The sequence below is a fragment of the Hypanus sabinus genome, unplaced genomic scaffold (assembly GCF_030144855.1).
Source record: "Hypanus sabinus isolate sHypSab1 unplaced genomic scaffold, sHypSab1.hap1 scaffold_192, whole genome shotgun sequence".
Taxonomy (NCBI): Eukaryota; Metazoa; Chordata; class Chondrichthyes; order Myliobatiformes; family Dasyatidae; genus Hypanus; species Hypanus sabinus.
Window position 1 is genome coordinate 611,035 of NW_026780014.1, and position 20,641 is coordinate 631,675.

The 20,641-nt window shown below is 45.1% G+C and overlaps 1 protein-coding gene and 1 long non-coding RNA gene across 2 annotated transcripts in view; both read left to right on the forward strand.

The window, feature by feature from the left end:
- The first annotated feature begins 387 nt into the window (after positions 1-387).
- LOC132387493 (uncharacterized) lies at positions 388-16,188 on the forward strand. Its single transcript, XR_009509901.1, has 4 exons — positions 388-526; positions 4,106-4,278; positions 5,464-5,630; positions 16,124-16,188. It is a non-coding gene; the product is annotated as an uncharacterized LOC132387493 (long non-coding RNA).
- Positions 16,189-16,516: 328 nt separating this feature from the next.
- Positions 16,517-20,641, forward strand: part of LOC132387492 (zinc finger protein 850-like) — a 65,223-nt gene continuing 61,098 nt past the window's right edge. The window contains exon 1 of the mRNA XM_059959863.1: positions 16,517-17,759. Within this exon, the coding sequence (XP_059815846.1) occupies positions 16,532-17,759 (1,228 nt within the window). The 5' untranslated portion in view covers positions 16,517-16,531. The remainder of the gene's footprint in view (positions 17,760-20,641) is intronic.

The window sequence follows — 20,641 nt, forward strand, 5'->3', positions numbered from 1 at the left end:
AAAGAAACCAGCTCATTTTCTGTGTGGGTCTGAACTGTGTGTCGGGATGGGAAGTGAATCGAGACTATAACTCTGAGAACTCTGTGACCTGGGGCTGGAGGGAAAGGGATCGGGGAAGATATGGAGGGAAAAACTAAATACGTATGGAAATGATATAGGGAAATAATGAAATAATGTGGGAAATGCGGCGGTGGGTAGGGCAGTATGTGAATGGCGAGGAACAGTCACCGGTCACATGGGAGACCCTCCAGCGAAACGTGATCGTGTTTTACCGCAGATCGGCAGCATTTGCAGGTTTGTTTCCGTGGCTCCGCCCATCGCCTGTAACGCAAAAAAGAAGCATACTGCGCATGCTCACAGTGCCGAGCCAGGCAGTGATTTTTTTTTCTTTGTGGAAGTGGGTCAGCGGCGGGTCCGGGTTCGGGTTCGGGATCGGGATCGGGATCAGGAGGGGGTCCTCGCCCCCTTGGACGGGGAGCCGGAGAAGGATTATTCTCTGCGGGGCAACACCAACAATTTCCATTCAGTGAGTATTGAAGCCGGTCCCGAGCGGGGAGGTCTGACGTTGGGTAGTGAGTTAACTTTCCCGAACTCAAACAAGAGAAAATCTGCAGATGCTGGAAATGCGAACAACGCGCACAAAATGCCGGAAGAACTCAGCCGGCCGGGCAGCATCTAGGGGAAGAATACAGTCGACAATACCGACATTACTGCCCTTCGGCAGGACTGGAGAATAAAAGGTGGGGGAGGGGAAGGGAGAGAGAAACACAAGGTGATCGGTGAAACCTGAAGGGGAGGGGATGAACTTTCCCGAACTGGCGGCCTCGCCTCGCTTCCTTCACAGAATCTGCCGGGGTCGGTCCGCGTTGTGAGACCTTCACACCGAACCGTCTGAGATGAGCCGCCGCTCAGCCCGTTGTTCTGGTCCTATTAGCAGGATGACGTAAAACATGTTTCTATCTTGTTACTGACAGAGAATCGTATAATTGCTGTTCTGTGTGTTATCTGAATGTACTTGCCAGTGATGCTGCCACAATTCAGTGTTTCTCTGTACCTGTACCTTCCCGTACTTGTGCACTTGGTAATAAATTCAACAGGACCTGAGAAATCTCAGTGAGATTTGATTAGTGATGATCATCTTGGCAGCTCGGTAGGTCGAATGTATGCGACAGTACACTGTTGAATGCAAAACCCTGAACAGTGTCGATGATCAGAGGGATCTTAGACTCCAAGTTCATCGCTCCCTGAGAGAGACTGCACAGATTGATCGGGTGGTTATGAAGACAAATGGCATGGTTGTCTTTATTAGTTGAAGCATTGAGTTCAAAAGTCGGGAAGTTGCGTTGCAGCTTTATAAAACTAGTTAGACCACATCTGGAGTGTTTCATACAGTTCTGGTCTCTCCTATTCTCGGAAGGATATCGGGGGTTTGGAGTGGGCGCAGAAAAGGTTTACCAGTATATTGCCTGGATTAGAGGGCCTGAGCTGTAACGGGAGGTTGGACAAAATTGTGTCGTTTTCTCCGGAGCCTTGCCGGCTGGGGTGAGACTGGATAGACGTTTAGAAGATTACCAGACGATTAGAAGCCATGTCTCAGAAAGGCAGCGTCCATTATCAAGGACCTCCAGCACCCAGGGCATGTCGTTTTCTCACTGTTACCATGAGGTAGGAGGTACAGAAGTCTGAAGGCTCACACTCAGTGATTCAGGAACAGTTTCTTCCCCTCTGCCATCCGATTGATAAATGGATTTTGAACCCTTGAACACTACCTCACATTTAAAATATATAGTATTTCTGTTTGTTGCACGATTTTTAATTTATTCACAGAAACATAGAAAACCTACAGCACAATACAAGCCCTTCAGCTCACAAAGTTGTGCCAACATGACCCTAACTTAGGAATTACTATGGTTACCCGTAGCCCTCTATTGTTCTAAGCTAGTATTTCTTTATTTTTCTCCAGTGTCTCCAGGTACCTATTGTGCTGTCTTGCCATAACCATTTCAGACCAGGGAAAAAGTCTCTGACTATCCACATGATCAATGCCTGTCATTATCTTATACACGTCTATCAGGCCACCTCTCATCTTCTGTTGCTCCAAGTAGAAAAGGCCGAGTTCACTCAAACTTTTCTAATAAGGCATGCTCCCCAATCCAGGCAACATCTGCGTAAATCTCCTCTGCATCCTTTCTATAGTTTCCACATGCTTCTTGTAGTGAGGCAACCAGAATTGAGCACATTGGGGTGTGACCAGCATCACATATAGCTGCAACATTACCTCTCGGCTCCTAAATTCAATCCCACGATTGATGAAGATTGATTGAAGATTGATATGCCTTCTTAACCACAAAGTCAACCTGCGTAGCAGCTTTGAGTGTCCTATGGACTGGGACCCCAGGATCCCTCTGATCCTCCACACTGCCAAGAGTCTTACCATTAATGTTATATTCTACCATTATGTTTGACCTAACAAAATGAATCACTTCACACTTATCCTGGTTGAACTCCATCTGCCACTTTTTTGCCCATTTGTTCATCCTATCAATGTCCCACTGAATCCTCGGACAGCCCTCCACATTATCCACAACTCCCCCAACCTTTGTGTCATCAGCAAACTTGCTAACCCATCCCTCCACTTCCTCATCCAGGTCATTTATCAAAATCACAAAGAGTAAGGATCCCAGATGAACTGTAAATGATTTAGTTGTTTTTTTTTATTATTTTATATTGTTTTTTTTTTCCTATAATATGTATTGCATTGAATTGCTGCTGCACGGTTTTCAAATTTCATGACACACACCGGTGATAATAAACCTGATTCGGATTCTGAGTGGACAGACAATCTATTTTTCCTGGGGGTTGAAATGTCTGATATATTTATGGTGAGAGGAGATGTAAGCAGCAAGTTTGTTTCTTTACACAGAGTGGTGGGTAGCTGGAGAACTCTGCCTGGGGTGGGAGACCTGACTGTTCACGTGATCCCGTTTGCCCCTCCCATTTAACAGCAGATGGGCAGCACCTGTGCACCTGTTTCCGAGGACCCGCCCTCCGGATGATGTGACACTCACTTCGCGCATGTTCAATGTCTCCGTCTGGGTGGTGTTTTCTTTTCCGCTCAGTGCTGAAGTGCATCACCTGTGGGATCGAGGGAAGGCTCCTCACCTCCTGGGTGGGGGAGCCAGGGGTTGGAATCACTGTCTGTGGGCTGAAGATACTGCGTTCCCATCGGGGAGTATTGAGACCGATCCCGAGCGGGGAGATCCGATGTTGGCCGTGAGCCCCGAACTGAGGACCAATTACTCATTTATTTTCCAATTATCTGGGCTGGGCAAAAATGTGTAGACTTCACTTAATCTGCATTGAACGATCCAAACCTGGAGCCCAGGCTGTCTATTTCCACAGAGTTGAAAAGGGAGACCCACTGACAGGTCACGTGAGTCTGTTTACTGTCGATCTGCCCTACCCTTCACTTTGTAATGCAAGATGACGTGGTGTGTGCTCAGAGTCCCCAGATGGGTCAGGGTACTTCCTCTATGTTGTGTTGGGGAATCTGATGTTGGTCACTGAGTCCCGTTAACTTCCCCCAACTCGCCTCGTTTCCTGAGGCTGCTCAAATTTGTCCTTGAGCTTTCTGACTGTTGTGTCTTCTCCTGGACTGGGGTGGCTGAGAAAGGAGAACGTCTCAGGTTTTGGGGATCTTTGATTTCACTGCCTGCTTTACCGAGGGACTGGGAAGTCTAGGGGGGAGAGTGGTTTCTGTGATGTGCATGTGGCCAAGTGGTTAAGCAATCTGAAGGTCATGAGTTTGAGCCTCAGGCCAGGCAGTGTGTTGTATCCTTGAGCATGGCACTGAACCACACATTGCTCCTACATGTTTATAGCCCAGATGGATTAAATCACCTGATCCTGTTCCTGTACTACCATGACAGAATGATGGCTCCTTCTTATCCTATATTGTTTTTTGATGTGTGAGCGACAATATAATATTGTTCACTGAGATTATTATATTTGGCTTCAACGTTTAAATTTCAGTAATATTAAGCAGAAATGTTTGGTTCTCTTTTTCATTGTTACTGTGCTTCATTATCTCTCTGGTTACTGTTAGACCTGCGGTGAGAGGTTTATTGGAAGAAAAACCCCAACTGGAAGCAAACCATGGCTAAAGATGTGGGAATAGCAACAAGTGAACTGGCCCGAGGACTGAGAGCATCAACTGGAGAGAACAACACTGAATCAGCTGACTTGGAGTTCCCAGTGAGTCAGTGAGGAGGAAGTTTGGTGAGTCTCATTTACTCAAACACTGGTTCTTTATACATTACATACCTGTACAATAGAAGATGGGAAAAAGTTGTTGAGACTGAATGTGCCCAGAAGAAACATTTATGCCTCTGTCAGACACAGTTGCAATCACACCAGGTCCGGTAATGTGCTTCCAGCAGCCCAACCCTTTTAAATCACTCACATATTGTGGAAGTCAAATCTGGATGAAGTGGTGGAAATCGGGCACAATCTTAAGTTGCTGGAGATCTGCACTAAAAACTGAAAATGTTTGAAGTCATCCTGACAAAATGTTATTAACCTGAATTGTAAAGATTGTCCCCCTCCCCACAGCTGTTCCTTACCTGCTGAGCAGTTTGGTCATTCCAATTTCTTTTTATTACATTCACTCTGGATTGGTTTATGTTTCCTAAAATGTATCAGTTTTAATGTGGAAGTGGAAATGGCTCACTCTTTGATAGTTGAACAATAAAGTAACCACAACTTTTCCCTGCAAATTAGTTTGTTATTCCTAGAAATGTGTTCAGTACAGTTGTTGTGAACAAGGTTTACAAGAATAATCTCAGGAATGTTCGGCATTATGTATGAGGAGCATTTGATGGTTCTGGACCTGTGCTCAATGGAGTTCAAAGGGACGGTGGCGATGGTGGAGGGATGTTTGGTTAAATAAACCTACCAAATACTGAAAATCCTGGATACAGTGGACATGGAGAGGATGTTTCCATTAGACTGTGATCTGATGGCACAGTCTCGGAATAAAGAAGCTTTCCTTTAAAAATGAGAGGAGGAAAAAATTCAGCCAGAAGATGTCTGATCTGTGGAATTTGTTGCCACAGAGTTGGTTGAAGCTGCCATTTGGGTATACATATGACAGAGATTAACATATTGATGATTGCTGAGCAGCTCAGGGTTACAGGAGGAAGGCAGGAATGTGGTGTTGGAATGAAAATCAGCCATGGTTAAATGGTGGGGAAAACCAGTTGGACCAAATCACATAATTCTGTTCCTGACTGAATGATGGCTCCTCCTTATCCCGTATTGTTTTGTGATGTGTGAGTGACAATAAAAAAATGTTTACTGAGATCATTATATCAGCTTTCTATGTTTTGTTCTCAGTAACATTAACCAGAAATGTTTGGTTCTCCTTTTTATTGTTATTGTGCTTCATTGTCTCTCTGGTTAAAGTTAGACCTGCGGTGGGAGGTTTCTTGGAAGAAAAACCCCAACTAGAAGCAAACCACGGCTAAGACAAGGGAACAGCAACAAGTGAACCAGCCCGAGGACTGAGAGCACCGACTGGAGAGGACCCATCTGACTCAGGGTTTCCAGTGATTCAGTCAGAAGAAAGTTTGGTGAGTCTCATTTACTCAAACACTGGTCCTTTAGACATTACATACCTGTACAAAGGAAGGTAGGAGATAGTTGGAGGGAGACTGAATGTGCCCAGAAGTACCAGTTATGCCTCTGTCAGACCCAGTTGCAATCACTCCAGGTCTGGTAATGAGCTTCCAGCAGCGCAGCCCTTTAAAACCATTCCCATTCTGTGGAAGTCGAATCCGGATAAAGTCACTCAGAGACCGTACGGTACAAACTCTTTATTCCAAGCACTCGGGGCTTACTTAGTTAGTTGCTCAAACAGGAACAGTCTGTGACTGTTCCCACCCAATCCACTAACTGACTAACAATTCCCCTTACACCACAGATATATCCATCCAGATACCCCCACACAAGACAGGCTATGTACTACATGACAGGCTGGAGCCCCTAAAGACAAACTACAAAATAGTCATAATGGTTTACCCACACAGAACAGACTGAAGCTGTCCAATCTCTACATGTGAATGCGCAAGGAGATAAGTATCCGGAAACCCTAGCTAGCTACCCTCAAGAAGAAATATGGCTCAGCATGGCTTAGTACATCTATTGATCATCAGCAGTTTCTTTCAGAAAAACAGGCTGCTATTGTTTAACAAAGTGTTAACCATTTTACACCCTTTATCCTTCCCTCCTTTTGATCATTACATTATCAACAATGCAGTAACTTTTTACAGAGAAAGCATCTGACGACAGCATTGACTTATCAGTGGGTAAAGACAGTGTACAACAGTAATTACAATAAAGATATATACAAATATTAGGCCATAATGCAGTCTTATTCCCCACATATTACCAAATAGGCCTTCAAAGATCACCCGTGTAATCGGTGAACCTGTGTAAATCCTGCCCTACTTTCTTGATGCTGTCAATCTCCTGTTCAGTGTGCTCGGAGAGGGGTGTAATGTTAGTAGATTCATTAGGGGATATACGTGCAGCATTCTGTGTCAATGACAGCACAGGTTCCCTCTTTCTCAGCTGGGATAAACTCTAAAGCCGTACGATTCTGTATGACTGTTTGCCAGATTGCAATCATTTCAGTGGATATTTCCATTACTTGGGCTTCTGTTACTGTCAGGGCCCCTGCAGTGTTGTGGCCAGCTCCTCAAGTGCTGTATCCAAATTGATTATCTCTAATGAATTCCTGGCTACTCCATAGGAGAGAAAAGTAATCATTCAAAATCAAGCAGACTCAGTTGTTCCTCTCGGCTGCTGGGCGCCTGCAAGTATGGCCAGGATGCATGTTTCCCAGTATTGGAAGTTCCATTTGATGGGGGCCAGAGACACCATCCCTAAAAACACTGACAGCCGCAGTCATCTCTGACTGGACCACAGGTCCTCATCTCCCAGGGAAGTTATTTGAGAAAGCCCGGGCTGAGAGTTCCTCACTCTGGTTGAGCAGGATTACTGACATTGGAACCACAGTTTTACCATGCTGTGGAATTTCAGCACAAACCCAGCAGGCACCTAGTTCTACCTGTTTGGCATAGGTATGACAGAAAGATGGAAATGTTGACATGGGTGCCCCCGGATGCTGGGGTGAGCCCTCTCAAAGACATAACCATGAACACCACTAACAACCAATACGTTTTCCATTAGTCTAAGAGAGACCTTCTACACAGTTCCTTCAGTAACATGTTTGGCACCTAATTGCTGTATCCACCGAGATTGCCCCTTCAGTTTCACACCCATGTAAGTGGTCAGCAACACCTAATATGGTCCTCTCCACCGAGGTCCAAGGTTCCCTCAATCCCAGTTGTTTGTCAGGAAAAAAGTATCCCAGGTTCCATGGTGGGATAGTCACTCCTCTCTGCAGAGTAGTTCTCTTCCTTGTAAGTCTGTCGTACCTGTGAATGTATGCTTGGAAAATTTTGGATAGTTGGCATATATATTTCCCCATGTCTTCCCCTTGGGTATGAATATCCAATTTTGTTGGTAGACTTTCTGGGAGCAATGGTACAGAAGGTCTTAGTCCCCAGGGTGTCCTCATGGGCCATCCATAAATAATTTCAGCTGGTGACAAATCTGTTTTCCCCTGTGGAGTAACCCTCATATGGAACTGGTAGGACTTTCAACTGAGTCCATTCTCCACTGTTAGTTTGGCCAATTTACTCTTCAGAGTGCCATTGGCTCTCTCCACTGTGCCAGCGGCCCATGGGTGGTGTACAAAGTTGAATTGTTGCTGGATAGCTAGTTCATTATATACGCCTTTGTTTACTTTCATCACGAAGTGTGGGTCATTGTCAGAGCTCAGCATCTCTGGCAGGCCGTACCTGGGAATTATATCCTGTAATAATACCTTCACAACAGTCATAACAGTATTGTTGGTAGTTGGAATAGCTTCAACCCATCTACTAAACACATCTATAATAACTAAGCAGTATCTATAGCAATGTACTCTAGGCAATTCAATAAAATCAACTTGTAGACACGAAAAGGTCCACCTGGCAAGGGACTCGTACCCAGTGTGCAGGGTACAGGTTACCAACCATTCCCTCCTTTCCCAGGTGTGTATAATTACATATATAATCGACCAATATTGGTAAAAACTGTGTAGGAACACAAACCTGTCCCACTGGGTGATCCAAAAACCTAGGTCGGGGTCTTTCTGGCACCCCATCTGGGACCACAGTTTTCGCTTCTCCTCAGAGAAAAAACAAAACAAAACTCGAGGTAGCTGTAGAGCGGTGAGTAAGTTGTTTACAAAGGTGGCATTACTAATGGGGTGGGCAGAGAAAGTCAGGGATCCCCACATTCCCAGAGAGCCCAGTAGTCATGTACAATTCCAAATGCATAATGGGAGTTTGTGTAAACGTTCCCACTTTAGTCTGTTGCTGGGATACAGGCACGAGTCAGAGCAAACAGCTCAGCCTTCTGGGCGGAGACAGCTGCTTCAAAAGAGGCCTGCTCAATTACTTCTCTGCCCATCACTATTGCATAGTCAGAATATTGTTATCCTGCTGGTTCCACAAAAGAGCTTCTATTCTCATAAAAATTTGCCTCGGGATTGAGGGGATATTGCTAAATGGATGGGAGAGTCTGTCCTTCTTTCATGGTGATCCAGACAGGGGGGCAGTTGGTGCGATAGACTTCTTGGCCTGAAATTGCACAGAGATGGGGTACAGCATGGGATTGGCCACCATTAAAAGGTTTTCTTACCAGATATCCCGTCTTCACCATAGACTCCTTCCTATATTGGACTAGACCAGGCATGGGCAAACTACGGCCCGGGGGCCATATGCGGCCCGTTAAGCTTTTTAATCCGGCCCGCAGAACTTGATGAAATTATATTAATAAGCCTTGTTAACGTTTTTTCCCCGCAATTCTGGTGTTTTCCCAATAGACGACGCACTCTATATACAGTTGTGGCGACCCATTTCCTGGCACATCCGAACCGGCTCACAATTAGCCAGCGTTCCGGCTAAGGGAGATAGCCTGCGGGGATTTGTGAGCACAGAGCTTTGGAGCCTCTGCGCCACGGGGGGCAGGTTGAGGGAGGCTTAAAAGTGAAGCTGGGAATTTCGAATGAAGTTTTTTCTCTTCGACTGCAGTTACCGACTCCGTGTCGTAATTTTAGCGCTGCATGTAGCACACCGCTACACATTGACCTTTGTTGAGGTGCAGCGTATTACTCCACATTTGCGCTTTACTCTTTGTTCGGCTCGACCTATTTGTGTGAACAGGCGTTCAGCGTCATGAACATCAACAAAGCCAGCCACAGATCCAAGTTAACTGACCAACACCTCAGATCCATCCTGCGAATCGCCACAACAATACTAAATCCAGACTTTGATGCGCTGGCTAAAAAGGGAGACCAACAACATTGTTCCCACTGAAATTAAAAATAAGTTTCTTCATTGTGTTATGTAAAAAATGCATTTGAAAATATTTTTTTCAATAAGCATTACATGTTACGTCATTGCTGTTAAGTGATGGACATGAGTAGTGCGCAAGTGCACGTACGTTCTCAAGATAAAAAATGCACTCCAGATCAAATAACGCGTTCTGCATACTGGCGCGCTGTCATTGTTCTGTCCTTGTGCTGGTCATTGTTGAGTTTTGGCACAGGGGACTATTGAATAAGAAGGAGCAGGACAAGTAGACCTGCATCTCCTACCGTTTTGAAATAAAGACAGGCAGGAGGAGAGTGATGATGATAATATCTTGAAGGATAACAGAATTTTCAGTGCTTTAAAATAGTAACTGTTACTATTTAAAAAAGCTGTATTTTATTCATTTAATTTTCAGTGTTTTAAAAGTCATTTCAATAAATAGCTAAATACCATGGGACTTCAAAGACAGATATTTTGTTGTAATGCATTTGTTCATTTTCAATTGAAATTAAAGCACATGTTGTCTACATATCCCATGATATTTTATTTTCTCTTATGAGGTGTATTACCAAAACACTCCATCCATCTGCTCCTGGTCCGGCCCCCCTGTCAAATTTTAGAACCCTTTGTGGCCCACAAGTCAAAAAGTTTGCCCACCCCTGGACTCGACCCACAGTCTCCCTCGGTGCTGAAGGCTTGTTTTGTTAGGGTGTAGGGCAGGAACCCTGGGCTCTTTGGCTTGAACCCAGTGCAAATCCTAATGGTGGTATGGGGAACTACCAGTTCTGCCTGTCGCCAAAGGAAATCCGGAAATTCGGCCAGTAATGCAATACCGTCTCTTCCTTTAACCTCTCTAATCACCGTGACTGGGAACTTCTGTCCCTCGGGGGATGCATAATATTGGCTTTCCTCAGTGGCGCACCCCGTAGGGTCAAAGCACAGAGTCACATGAGGGTTGGCTGCTGGCAGAAGGAGTGGAGTCCAATTTAATTGCCCTCCTCCTGGGGGTCAGAAACTGGGGAAGCTGTCGGTTGTTCACCTGACAAGGGTGACAGCATTGTCTGTGCAAAGAATCTCGACTTCCAACGGACAGAGCAAGTCTCTGCCTGCGAGATTATACCCCCCGTCTGGTGGTGACTGTAAATGAAACCTCACACTGGCTCCCCTGGAATTCCACCTGCAGTGGCTGGGTACGTGAATACGTACGTTCCGTGCCTTCGAACCCAGACAGAGTGATTGTAGTGTCTGATATCTGGAATCCCTTTTCCGATACTATTTCCTGATTGAGAGTGGAAAACTGACTGTAAATGATTTATAGATAAGTGAATAGAAAAAAGATTGTTTAAGACAAATGTAAGTCCCTTTCAGTTCGAAACAGGTGAATTGATCATAGGGAACAAGGACATGGCAGACCAATTGAATAACTACTTTAGTTCTGTCTTCGCTAAGGAGGACATAAATAATCTTCCAGAAATAGTAGAGGACCAAGGGTCTAGTGAGATGGAGGAACTGAGGGAAATACATGTTAGTAGGGAAGTAGTGTTAGATAAATTGAAGGGATTAAAGGCAGATAAATGCCCAGGACAAGATGGTCTGCATCTCAGAGTGCTTCAGAAAGTAGCCCAAGAAATAATGGATGCATTAGTGATAATTTTTCAAAACTCCTTAGATTCTGGATTAGTTCCTGAGGATTGGAGGGTGGCTAATGTGACCTCACTTTTTTAAAAAATGAGAGAGAGAGAAACCGGGGAATTATAGACTGGTTAGCCTGACATTGGAGGTGGGTAAAATGTTAGAGTTTGTTTTGAAAGATGTAATAACAGCACATTTGGAAAGAAGTGAAATAATAGGACAACATGGATTTGTGAAAGGAAAATCATGTCTGGCGAATCTTAAAGAATTTTTTGATGATGTAACTGGTAGAATGGATAGGGGAGAACAAGTGGATGTGGTATATTTGGATTGTCAGAAGGCTTTTGACAAGGTCCCACACAGGAGATTAGTGTGCAATCTTAAAGCGCACGGTACTGGGGGTATGGTATTGAAGTGGATAGAGAATTGGTTGGCAAACAGGAAGCAAAGAGTGGGAGTAAATGGGACCTTTTCAGAATGGCAGGCAGTGACTAGTGGGGTATCGCAAGGCTCTGTGCTGGGACCCCAGTTGTTTACAATAATGATTTATACGATGGAATTAAATGCAGCGTCTCCAATTTTGCGGATAACACAAAGCTGGGTGGCAGTGTTAGCTGTGTGGATGCTAAGAGGATGCAGGGTGACTTGGTTAGGTTAGGTGAGTAGGCAAATTCATGGCAGATGCAATTTAATGTGGATAAATGTAGGGTTATTCACTTTGGTTGCAAGAACAGGAAAACAGATTATTATCTGAATGGCTGATTAGGAAAAGGGGAGGTGCAATGAGACCTGGGTGTCATTGTACACCAGTCATTGAAAGTGGCCATGCAGGTACATCAGGCAGTGAAAAAGGCAAATGGTTTGTTGGCATTCGTAGCAAGAGGATTTGAGTACAGGAGCAGGGAGATTCTACTGCAGTTGTACAAGGCCCAGGTGAGGCCACAGCCGGCGTACTGTGTGCAGTTTTGGTTCCCTAATCTGAGGAAAGAAATTCTTGCCATAGAGGGAGTATAAAGAAGGTTCACCAGGTTGATTCCTGGGATGGCAGGACTTTCATATGAAGAAAGACTGGATCAACTAGGCTTATACTCGCTGGAATTTAGAAGATTGAGGGGGGATCTTATTGAAACGTATAAAATTGGACAGGCTAGATGCAGGAAGATTGTTTCTGATGTTGGGGGAGTCCAGAACGAGGGGTCACAGTTTAAGGATAAAGGGGAAGCCTTTTAGAACCAAGATGAGGAAAAACTTCTTCACACACAGAGTGGTGAATCTGTGGAATTCTCTGCCACAGGAAACAGTTGAGGCCAGTTCATTGGCTATATTTAAGAGGGAGTTAGAAATGGCCCTTGTGGCTAAAGGGATGAGGGGTATGGAGAGAAAGCAGGTACAGGGTTCTGAGTTGGATGATCAGCCATGATCATACTGAATGGCGGTGCAGGATTGAAGGGCCTAATGGCCTACTCCTGCACCTATGTTCTACGTTTCTATGTGTGGACATTTAAAATCTCCCACAATCACAACCTTGTGCTTACTGCAAATATCTGCTATCTCCTTACAAATTTGCTCCTCCAATTCGGTGGTTTACAATACACCCCTATAAGTGTTACTATACCTTTCTCATTCCTCAATTCCACCCAAATAGGCTCCCTAAATGAGCCCTGTAATCTATCTTGTCAAAGCACTGCTACAATATTTTCTCAGACAAGCATTGCAATACCTCCCCCCTTGCCCTTCTGAAACAACAAAATCCAGGAATATTTAGTTGCCAATCACACCCCTCCTGCAACCATGTTTCACTGATAGATACGACATCATATTTCCAGTTATCAATCCATACTCTAAGCTCATCCACCTTTCTTACAATGTTCCCAGCATTAAAATAGATGCATTCAAGAAACATTCCACCTTTTCCTCTCTGTTTATCCCTAACGGTGCAAACAACTTTATTATCTCTTTTTTTTCCTTCTCCCGTACATCATCGGTCTGAGTGGTCCTACATCAGGGAGGATGTTCAAGTCATCTCTGTGTTAAAAGTTTAGCCATCACGGTGACTGAAGGCAGCTGCAGGTTCATGAGGGTCGGTTCTGATTCTGAAGTTCTTGTGGCTGCTCGTCGCACCCAGGACTGAACCCTAGTCACTGAGCATTGGAGGACTCCGTTCTGCTGATGTTAGTCTTAATCTAGATTGGTGTTTAATATTGTGGATCTGTGAAAGATAAATCAGTTCTGTATCAAATCCCGTGTCTCAGGTACTTACTGTCTCTACCACACTCACAATGTACACTAAAAAGGCCACTCAGCCCATCTGGTTCCTGCCCATGTTTCTGTTCCATATCCGTATATCAAAATCTCTCCCTGCCGTTCCCCTCTCACTCTCCCTGAGATGACAGGTTGCAACTAGTCACCACTCCGTGGGATAGGAGATTTCCCGTGAACTGCATGGAAATATATAAATGCACAACTCATTACAGTTGCTTTGTCCCACATTGCTGTGCCGACCATGTATCTTACTCTAGAAGCTGCTTAGTATTACCCTGCCGCATAGCTACCTATTTTCCTAAGTTCCATGTACCTATCTGAGAGTATCTTAAAAGACCCTATTGTATCCACCTCTACCATCGTCGCTGGCAGTGCATTCCACACACACACCTCTCTTTGCTTAAAAAACTTGGCTCTGACGCCTCCCCTGTACCTACTTCCAAGCAGCTTAAACCTATTCCCCCTCGTGTTAGATATTTCAGCCCTGAGGAAAAAGCCTCTGGCTATCCACACAACCAATGCCTCTCATCATCTTATACACCTGCATGATTTTGTCCAGGGTGAAAAAGACGATGAGCTCACTGTGGTTTTGACGTTTTCTCTCTCTCTCTCTCTCTCTCTCTCTCTCTCTCTCTCTCTCTCTCCTTGTGACTGCCCCACCTCAGTTAAGCACTTAAAACGACACTCACTGTAAGTGAACCTGGGGTCTCTAAACACAATGCACCACTAAAGCCTGACAGCAGAGTAGCGAGTGAATCTTCGATGGTGCAGAGTCAAAAACCAAAAGTTGCTCCAGAGAGAGATGGGGTCCAGTGTTTACGAGGAGGAGGAGGAGGAATCAGGAGGAACCGGGAGGATGTGACTACAAAAGAAAGGTCAGAAACATTTGGAAACTGGTTGACCAAAAAAAAATGGTGGTTAATTTTGGGCAGCAAATGTGGAGAGGAATAAAAAGACAATGTTTAGGCCAAGCCCCTTCAGCATGTGTACTTCGCTGCTTAGTTGCTCTCTGAATTGCAGAGTTCCTCTAGCTTTTTGTGTATGTGTGTGTCTCTGTATTTCCAGCAACTTCAGAATCTCCTGTGTTTTATAACAGCATTGTACTTTGGCATTAGATACACGTTGATATTGAGTATATTGTTTATGGGAGCCGATTTCTGTGTTAAAACAGCTGCAGATTTTTTCTACACACACTATAAAAAAAATGAGGTATGGTCATTGAACCGGTGCTTGCAGAAATGGTTAATGGCACAATGATGTCTCAGAGGGCCATGCGTTAAGAATTTTGCCGGCGCTAAAGTGCCGATGAAATACGCAGGCGTCAGGCTGAGGCCACCTTGAGTATCACGTATGTGCGCAGTACACAGAAGGCCTTGAAAATGTCAGGTACAGATAAGAGCAATTCTCTGTGTTTTTATCTTAAACACTGACTTCAGGACAATTCCTGTGAAATCCGGACACCGTGGCCAACAATCCCGGGACAGTCCTGCTCTCGTCCCTGTCTCTCAGCACCACAATCCGTACATGGGCCCCGGGGAGCTTCCGGCTGCTGAGGGAATGGGAACCGATGAATCTCTCAGATAGAGCTGAGCTCCAGCGATAATAAAGGCAAGGATTAGCAACTCAGAGAAAGGGAACGAAATCTTTTACATCACCAGTTGAGAAAATCATCTTTGTTCTATCTCCAATCACTAACAAGAGAAAATCTGCAGATGCAGGAAATCCAAGCAACACCCACAAAATGCTAGAGGAATTCAGCATTAGTACTCTTTTCCATAGATGCTGCTTGGCCTGCTGAGTTCCTCCAGCATTTTGTGTCTGTTGTTTGTTCTACCTCCTCTTGTTCTGGACTTTTCTACCCGTGAGAACATGTTTTGTCTCATTCTCTCTGGGTATGTAATGATATCAAACACCTTTGTCATGGGCAGCAAGTATCTTTCACATCCCAAATGTGCCAGACTCCAATAAGACAGACTCCTGCCCTTCCCTTCGTATTCATTGGCATTGCCATCACTGAGTTCACCACTGTCAGTCGTTGGGGGAGGCTTCAGGGGAATACAGAAACTGGTGATACTTGTGTGTATTCTGGTGTTGCAGTAGTTGCTGGAGAATTTGCAAATGGGTAGAAGTGGAGTGATATTTGGAAATCTGACTTTTTAAAGTGTAACTTAGCAAGCAAACCTCATATGGACAATATGCAAAAAATTTTGGTGAGAAAATCCTTCATTACCCATTACAGGCCAGCTGCATCGGTTGTGTGAGAGTGCAGATGAACTTGATCGAACCCAGAGGAGATCAATGTTCCTATTGACAGTGATTTGCCAGCTCTTAAAATGAATACCTCTCTATAAAAATTCACTGTGCACATCTTGTCACTGGGTAAAAAAAAAATACACAGTGCAAGATTTATGTACACACTGGTTATTACAAGTTAGAGGGTGTATTGGAGGGTATGGAGGGTAGATGGGAAGACCTGCAGTGTCCCTGATGCCCTCACTTCCAAGATGTGCATCCAGCTGCAGCTTGTAACCCTGCACTGTAAGGAGTTGGAACTTGAAATGCATATGGGGATAGATGGTCATTCCAGATACCAGCACTCTGCCCAGTCAGGAGATGATTTATCTTCCAACTTGAGTTTAACCTCACTGTAACAGTGTGATACTAAATCAAACCTTGGCAACTCAAGTAATCTCATCTGAAATGTTGTCCTACACCCATTGATGGATTTTGTCAATCTTTTACAGGATAAAAAATGAGAAGAAATTTGTCTCCAGGAATCTCAAACACGACACGCCAGTTTTGCTGTCTCCGTGTAGATATTTAAGAAGTGGAGCGAGGGATTCAATCAACCGTCCTTCCTGCTCAGACTGTGCGGAGGGATTCACTTGGTCATTTGAACATCTAGCAAGCCCGTCATTTTACAGAGGAGAAAGGCCTTTCACCTGCTCAGACAGTGGGAATGGATTCACTCGGTTATCACAATTGAAGGTATATCAGCAAGTTCACAATGGGCAAGGCCATTCACCTGTTCTGTGTGTGAGAAAGGATTCTGTCGGGCAACCCTCCTGTGGACACACCAGTCAGATCACACTGAGCAGAGTCTGGTCATCTGCTGCATTTCATGGAAGTGATTCTCTCGGTCATCTGACCTAATGGCACACCAGCGTGTTCACACCAGGGGGCGGCCATTCACCTGCACAGTCTGCGGGAAGGGATTCACTGCATCATCCAACCTACAGAGACATCAGCGAGTTCACACTGGGGAGAAGCCATTCACCTGCTCAGTCTGTGGGAAGAGTTTCACTCAGTCATCCAACCTACAGAGTCATCAGCAAGTTCACACTGGGGAGAAGCCGTTCACCTGCTCAGACTGTGGGAAGAGTTTCACTCGGTCATCCCGACTACTGGCACACCAGTCAGTTCATACTGGGGAGAAGCCATTCACCTGCTCAGTCTGTGGGAAGGGATTCACTCAGTCATCCCACCTACTGAGACATCAGCGAGTTCACACCGGGGAGAGGCCGTTCACCTGCTCAGTTTGTAGGAAGGGATTCACTGATTCATCCGCACTACAGAGTCATCAGCGAGTTCACACTGGGGAGAGGCCATTCATCTGTTCAGTCTGTGGGAAGGGATTCACTCATTCATCCCATGTACAGAATCATCAGCGAGTTCACACTAGGGAGAAGCCGTTCACCTGTTCAGAATGTGGGAAGGGATTCACTCAGTCATCTGACCTGCAGAGACATCAGAAAGTTCACACTGGGGAGAAGCCGTTCACCTGCTCAGAATGTGGCAAGGGATTTACACTGTCATCCTACCTACAGAGACATCAACGATTTCACACTGGGGATAAGCCATTTACCTGCTCAGTCTGTGGGAAGGGATTCACTGAGTTATCCACACTACAGAGACATCAGAGAGTTCACACTGGGGAGAAGCCGTTCACCTGCTCAGTCTGTGGGAAGAGATTCACTGATTCATCCCACCTACAGAGTCATCAGCGAGTTCACACTGGAGAGAAGCCATTCACCTGCTCAGACTGTGGGAAGAGTTTCACTCGGTCATCCCAACTACTGGCACACCAGTCAGTTCATACTGGCGTGAAGCCATACACCTGCTCAGTCTGTGGGAAGGGATTCACTCTGTCATCGACCTTACTGGTACATCAGCGAGTGCACACAGGGGAGAAGCCGTTCACCTGCTCAGACTGTGGGAAGGGATTCACTCATTCATCCAGCCTACAGAGTCATCAGCGAGTTCACACTGGAGAGAAGCCATTCACCTGCTCAGTCTGTGGGAAGAGATTCACTCGGTCATCCCACCTACAGAGACATCAGCGAGTTCACACTGGAGAGAAGCCATTCACCTGCTCAGTCTGTGGGAGGGGATTCACTCAGTCATCCCACATACAGAATCAGCGAGTTCACACTGGGAAGAAGCCGTTCACCTGCTCAGACTGTGGGTAGAGTTTCACTCGGTCATCCCAACTACTGGCACACCTGTCAGTTCATACTGGGGAGAAGCCATACACCTGCTCAGTCTGTGGGAAGGGATTAACTCAGTCATCCCACCTACAGAATCATCAGTGAGTTCATGCTGGGGAAAAGCCATTCACCTGCTTAGACTGTGGGATAGGATTCACTCAGTCATCACAACTACTGGCACACCAGTCAGTTCACAGTGGGGACTTGCCATTGTTATGAATCCCTGGGTTTCCTTTGCTGTGGACTCTCATTTTAAGAGAGAGAGATTAAGAAGATGAATCAGTCTGACTTGCAGCCTGTGTACATCGCTCAGCTTGTTTAGTTTTAACCGAGGACACAGACACTCAGAGTCAAATGGAGACAAAGGAGGAAAAATGGAAAGATTGAAACCAGGGATCTAGTGACCAAGGGTCACTGTTTAGAAGTTTCCTATGCCCACAAGGGTGGGTTAATTATCGATTCATGTACATCAAATGTGTGGATGTCACATTGTTTGATCCATGGGAGTGGATCTCATTTGGGATATCTTGTGGAGACCACTTATGTGTTAACCCTTGACTGGCTGTGGTGTGGTAGTTCACCTGAAAACATACCCCTTGTGACAAGTCACTTTCGGTGATAATCAGTATGTGGATTTGGAATGATGACGGATAAATTCTACAGTGACTGTTCTTTCATTTTACCACCATGGAACCTGAGGAATGTACACATTTACATATCTACATATTATCTACATAATATCGACATATTTGCCTTCTCTTGCCATTTATCCTGGATTACAAATCTCTCTCTCTTATCGCCTATTCTGTAGTTGAACTGAACTTTCATACTTTACCCTCTCAAGACTCCGAGCCTTGTTTCCCCCCGAGCTCAATAGTTTGGGAGTTATATTTACACACATTTATAAATGTACCACTATTAACTTCTGATTATCTTGTTTAAGTTGCAATATTACAAGTAGATTCTAATAAAGACAGATTTAACATCAAAACCAGACTCCAGGTGTAGTCTATTGCTTCTGGCTTGTTTCTAAAGCATTGTGGTTCATAACAAATTTGGGGCCTGCGTCTGGGATATGAACACATTTGGTGGCTATTGATCGATGAATTATCAGTTTGATTGGGGAAATCCCTTTTGATTTATTTGTGTGTGGAATTCATTTATTTATAATTTATAAATTTCTGGAAGCGCCAACCCCTGAGGCATTAGGAAAAGCCAAAAAGAATGAATTGCTGACTGCTGCTAATGGGCTGAATCTTAAACAGGTAAGGGGGTGTGACGGACCAAGGCAACCATAAAATTGGGAGAGGAGGTAAAGGTAAAACAATAGGGGTTTTATTATAAAATATAGGCATCCACCCCCTTTTTCAGAGACTGGGATCCCTGTTTCTACCAGTAATGATGTTGGGCATTTCAATGTGCTCACCTCTCAGTCCTCGATTCTCTAAATGAAAGGGTTATCACATTTGATCTTTCTTCATATGATGACCCAACCATTTCAGGGATGAGTCTGTTGAAACTTTATTGCACACTCTATAACAAATACTCTCTAACCAATTGGTTAATCATCTGTGCAAAAAATGTTCATCTTCAGCAGCCCCGTGTTGCCCCAAACACTCACTTCCTACCCCTGTCATTGGCCCACCTGCAGGTCAGCCGTCTGCGGTGTCCCCCCCCCCCCAATGTGAATCCCTCTGTTCGCCACCACTGTGGTCTCAGATATTTCCACAGATTTCCACCGGGACAAACATATTGCCCGCCCCCTCTCACACTATCTTTTTCCATTCAATAAAATCCCTCCTCTCCCTCCCCAGGGAACTGGCATCAAACCGATGGGCCGAGTGGTCTCCTCCTACCTCTCGGCGACACATCAGACTCCGGCCGCAGCAGACGCTTCACAAACACCCCAACTTCCCTTGGAGGGAAATGGAAATAAATCAAAAAACGGACATTTACTCCACTGTGATGTGGAGTTTGAGGCCGGAGCGGGAGGCTAACTCAGCGGGGGTAACACCCTCTGGACTTGTCCACCTCTGCGACTGGTGGTAACAAGTGATTGACATCGCTTTGGATCAGAGGGAATAGCGCAGCCCCTGAATCCTCAGTTGACAGCTGTGGGGGACGGCTGGTCACGTGACTATTAGCCCAGCTATTAAACTGTTAAAGCCCGAGCTCAGCAGCGCATGGATGACGTAAGACACTGTGCACGTAAGGACAGATCCCGGTGTGGGAAGCCCATGCGTGACGTCAGCCACGAGGGGGGTCTGTGTGACATCACCTGTGGGGAAGCGCTCGTATTAAAATGCACCTCAATGTGCGTTTCTTATGATTTCAGAGGGACAAGAACATTAATCACGGGTTTCATTACTGAATCCAGTGTTGTGAGATGTAAAATTCCCTGTTATGTGTCCGGCTAGGCCGTGTTGTTTGGGGGCTATTGATTGATTAATTATCTATTTGATTGGGCATAACCCTTTTGATTTATTTGTGTGTGGAAATCAGCAGCAGTGAATATTGATAAATTTCTGTAGGTTGGATGACTGAGTGAATCCCTTCCCACGTACTTCCTCATCCAGGTCATCCACACTTGGTCTTCCTGGAATCATTCTTTGACACTTCTCCGGACCCACTCCAATACGAACACATCTTTTGCTCAGATAATAAGTCGGAAGTACAGGTCGGAATCTGCTCACAATACACCAACAGTGATCTGCCCAATGCGTTATAAAGCTATAGTATCGCATCCTTGCTCTTATATTGCTAACATTGCAGTTG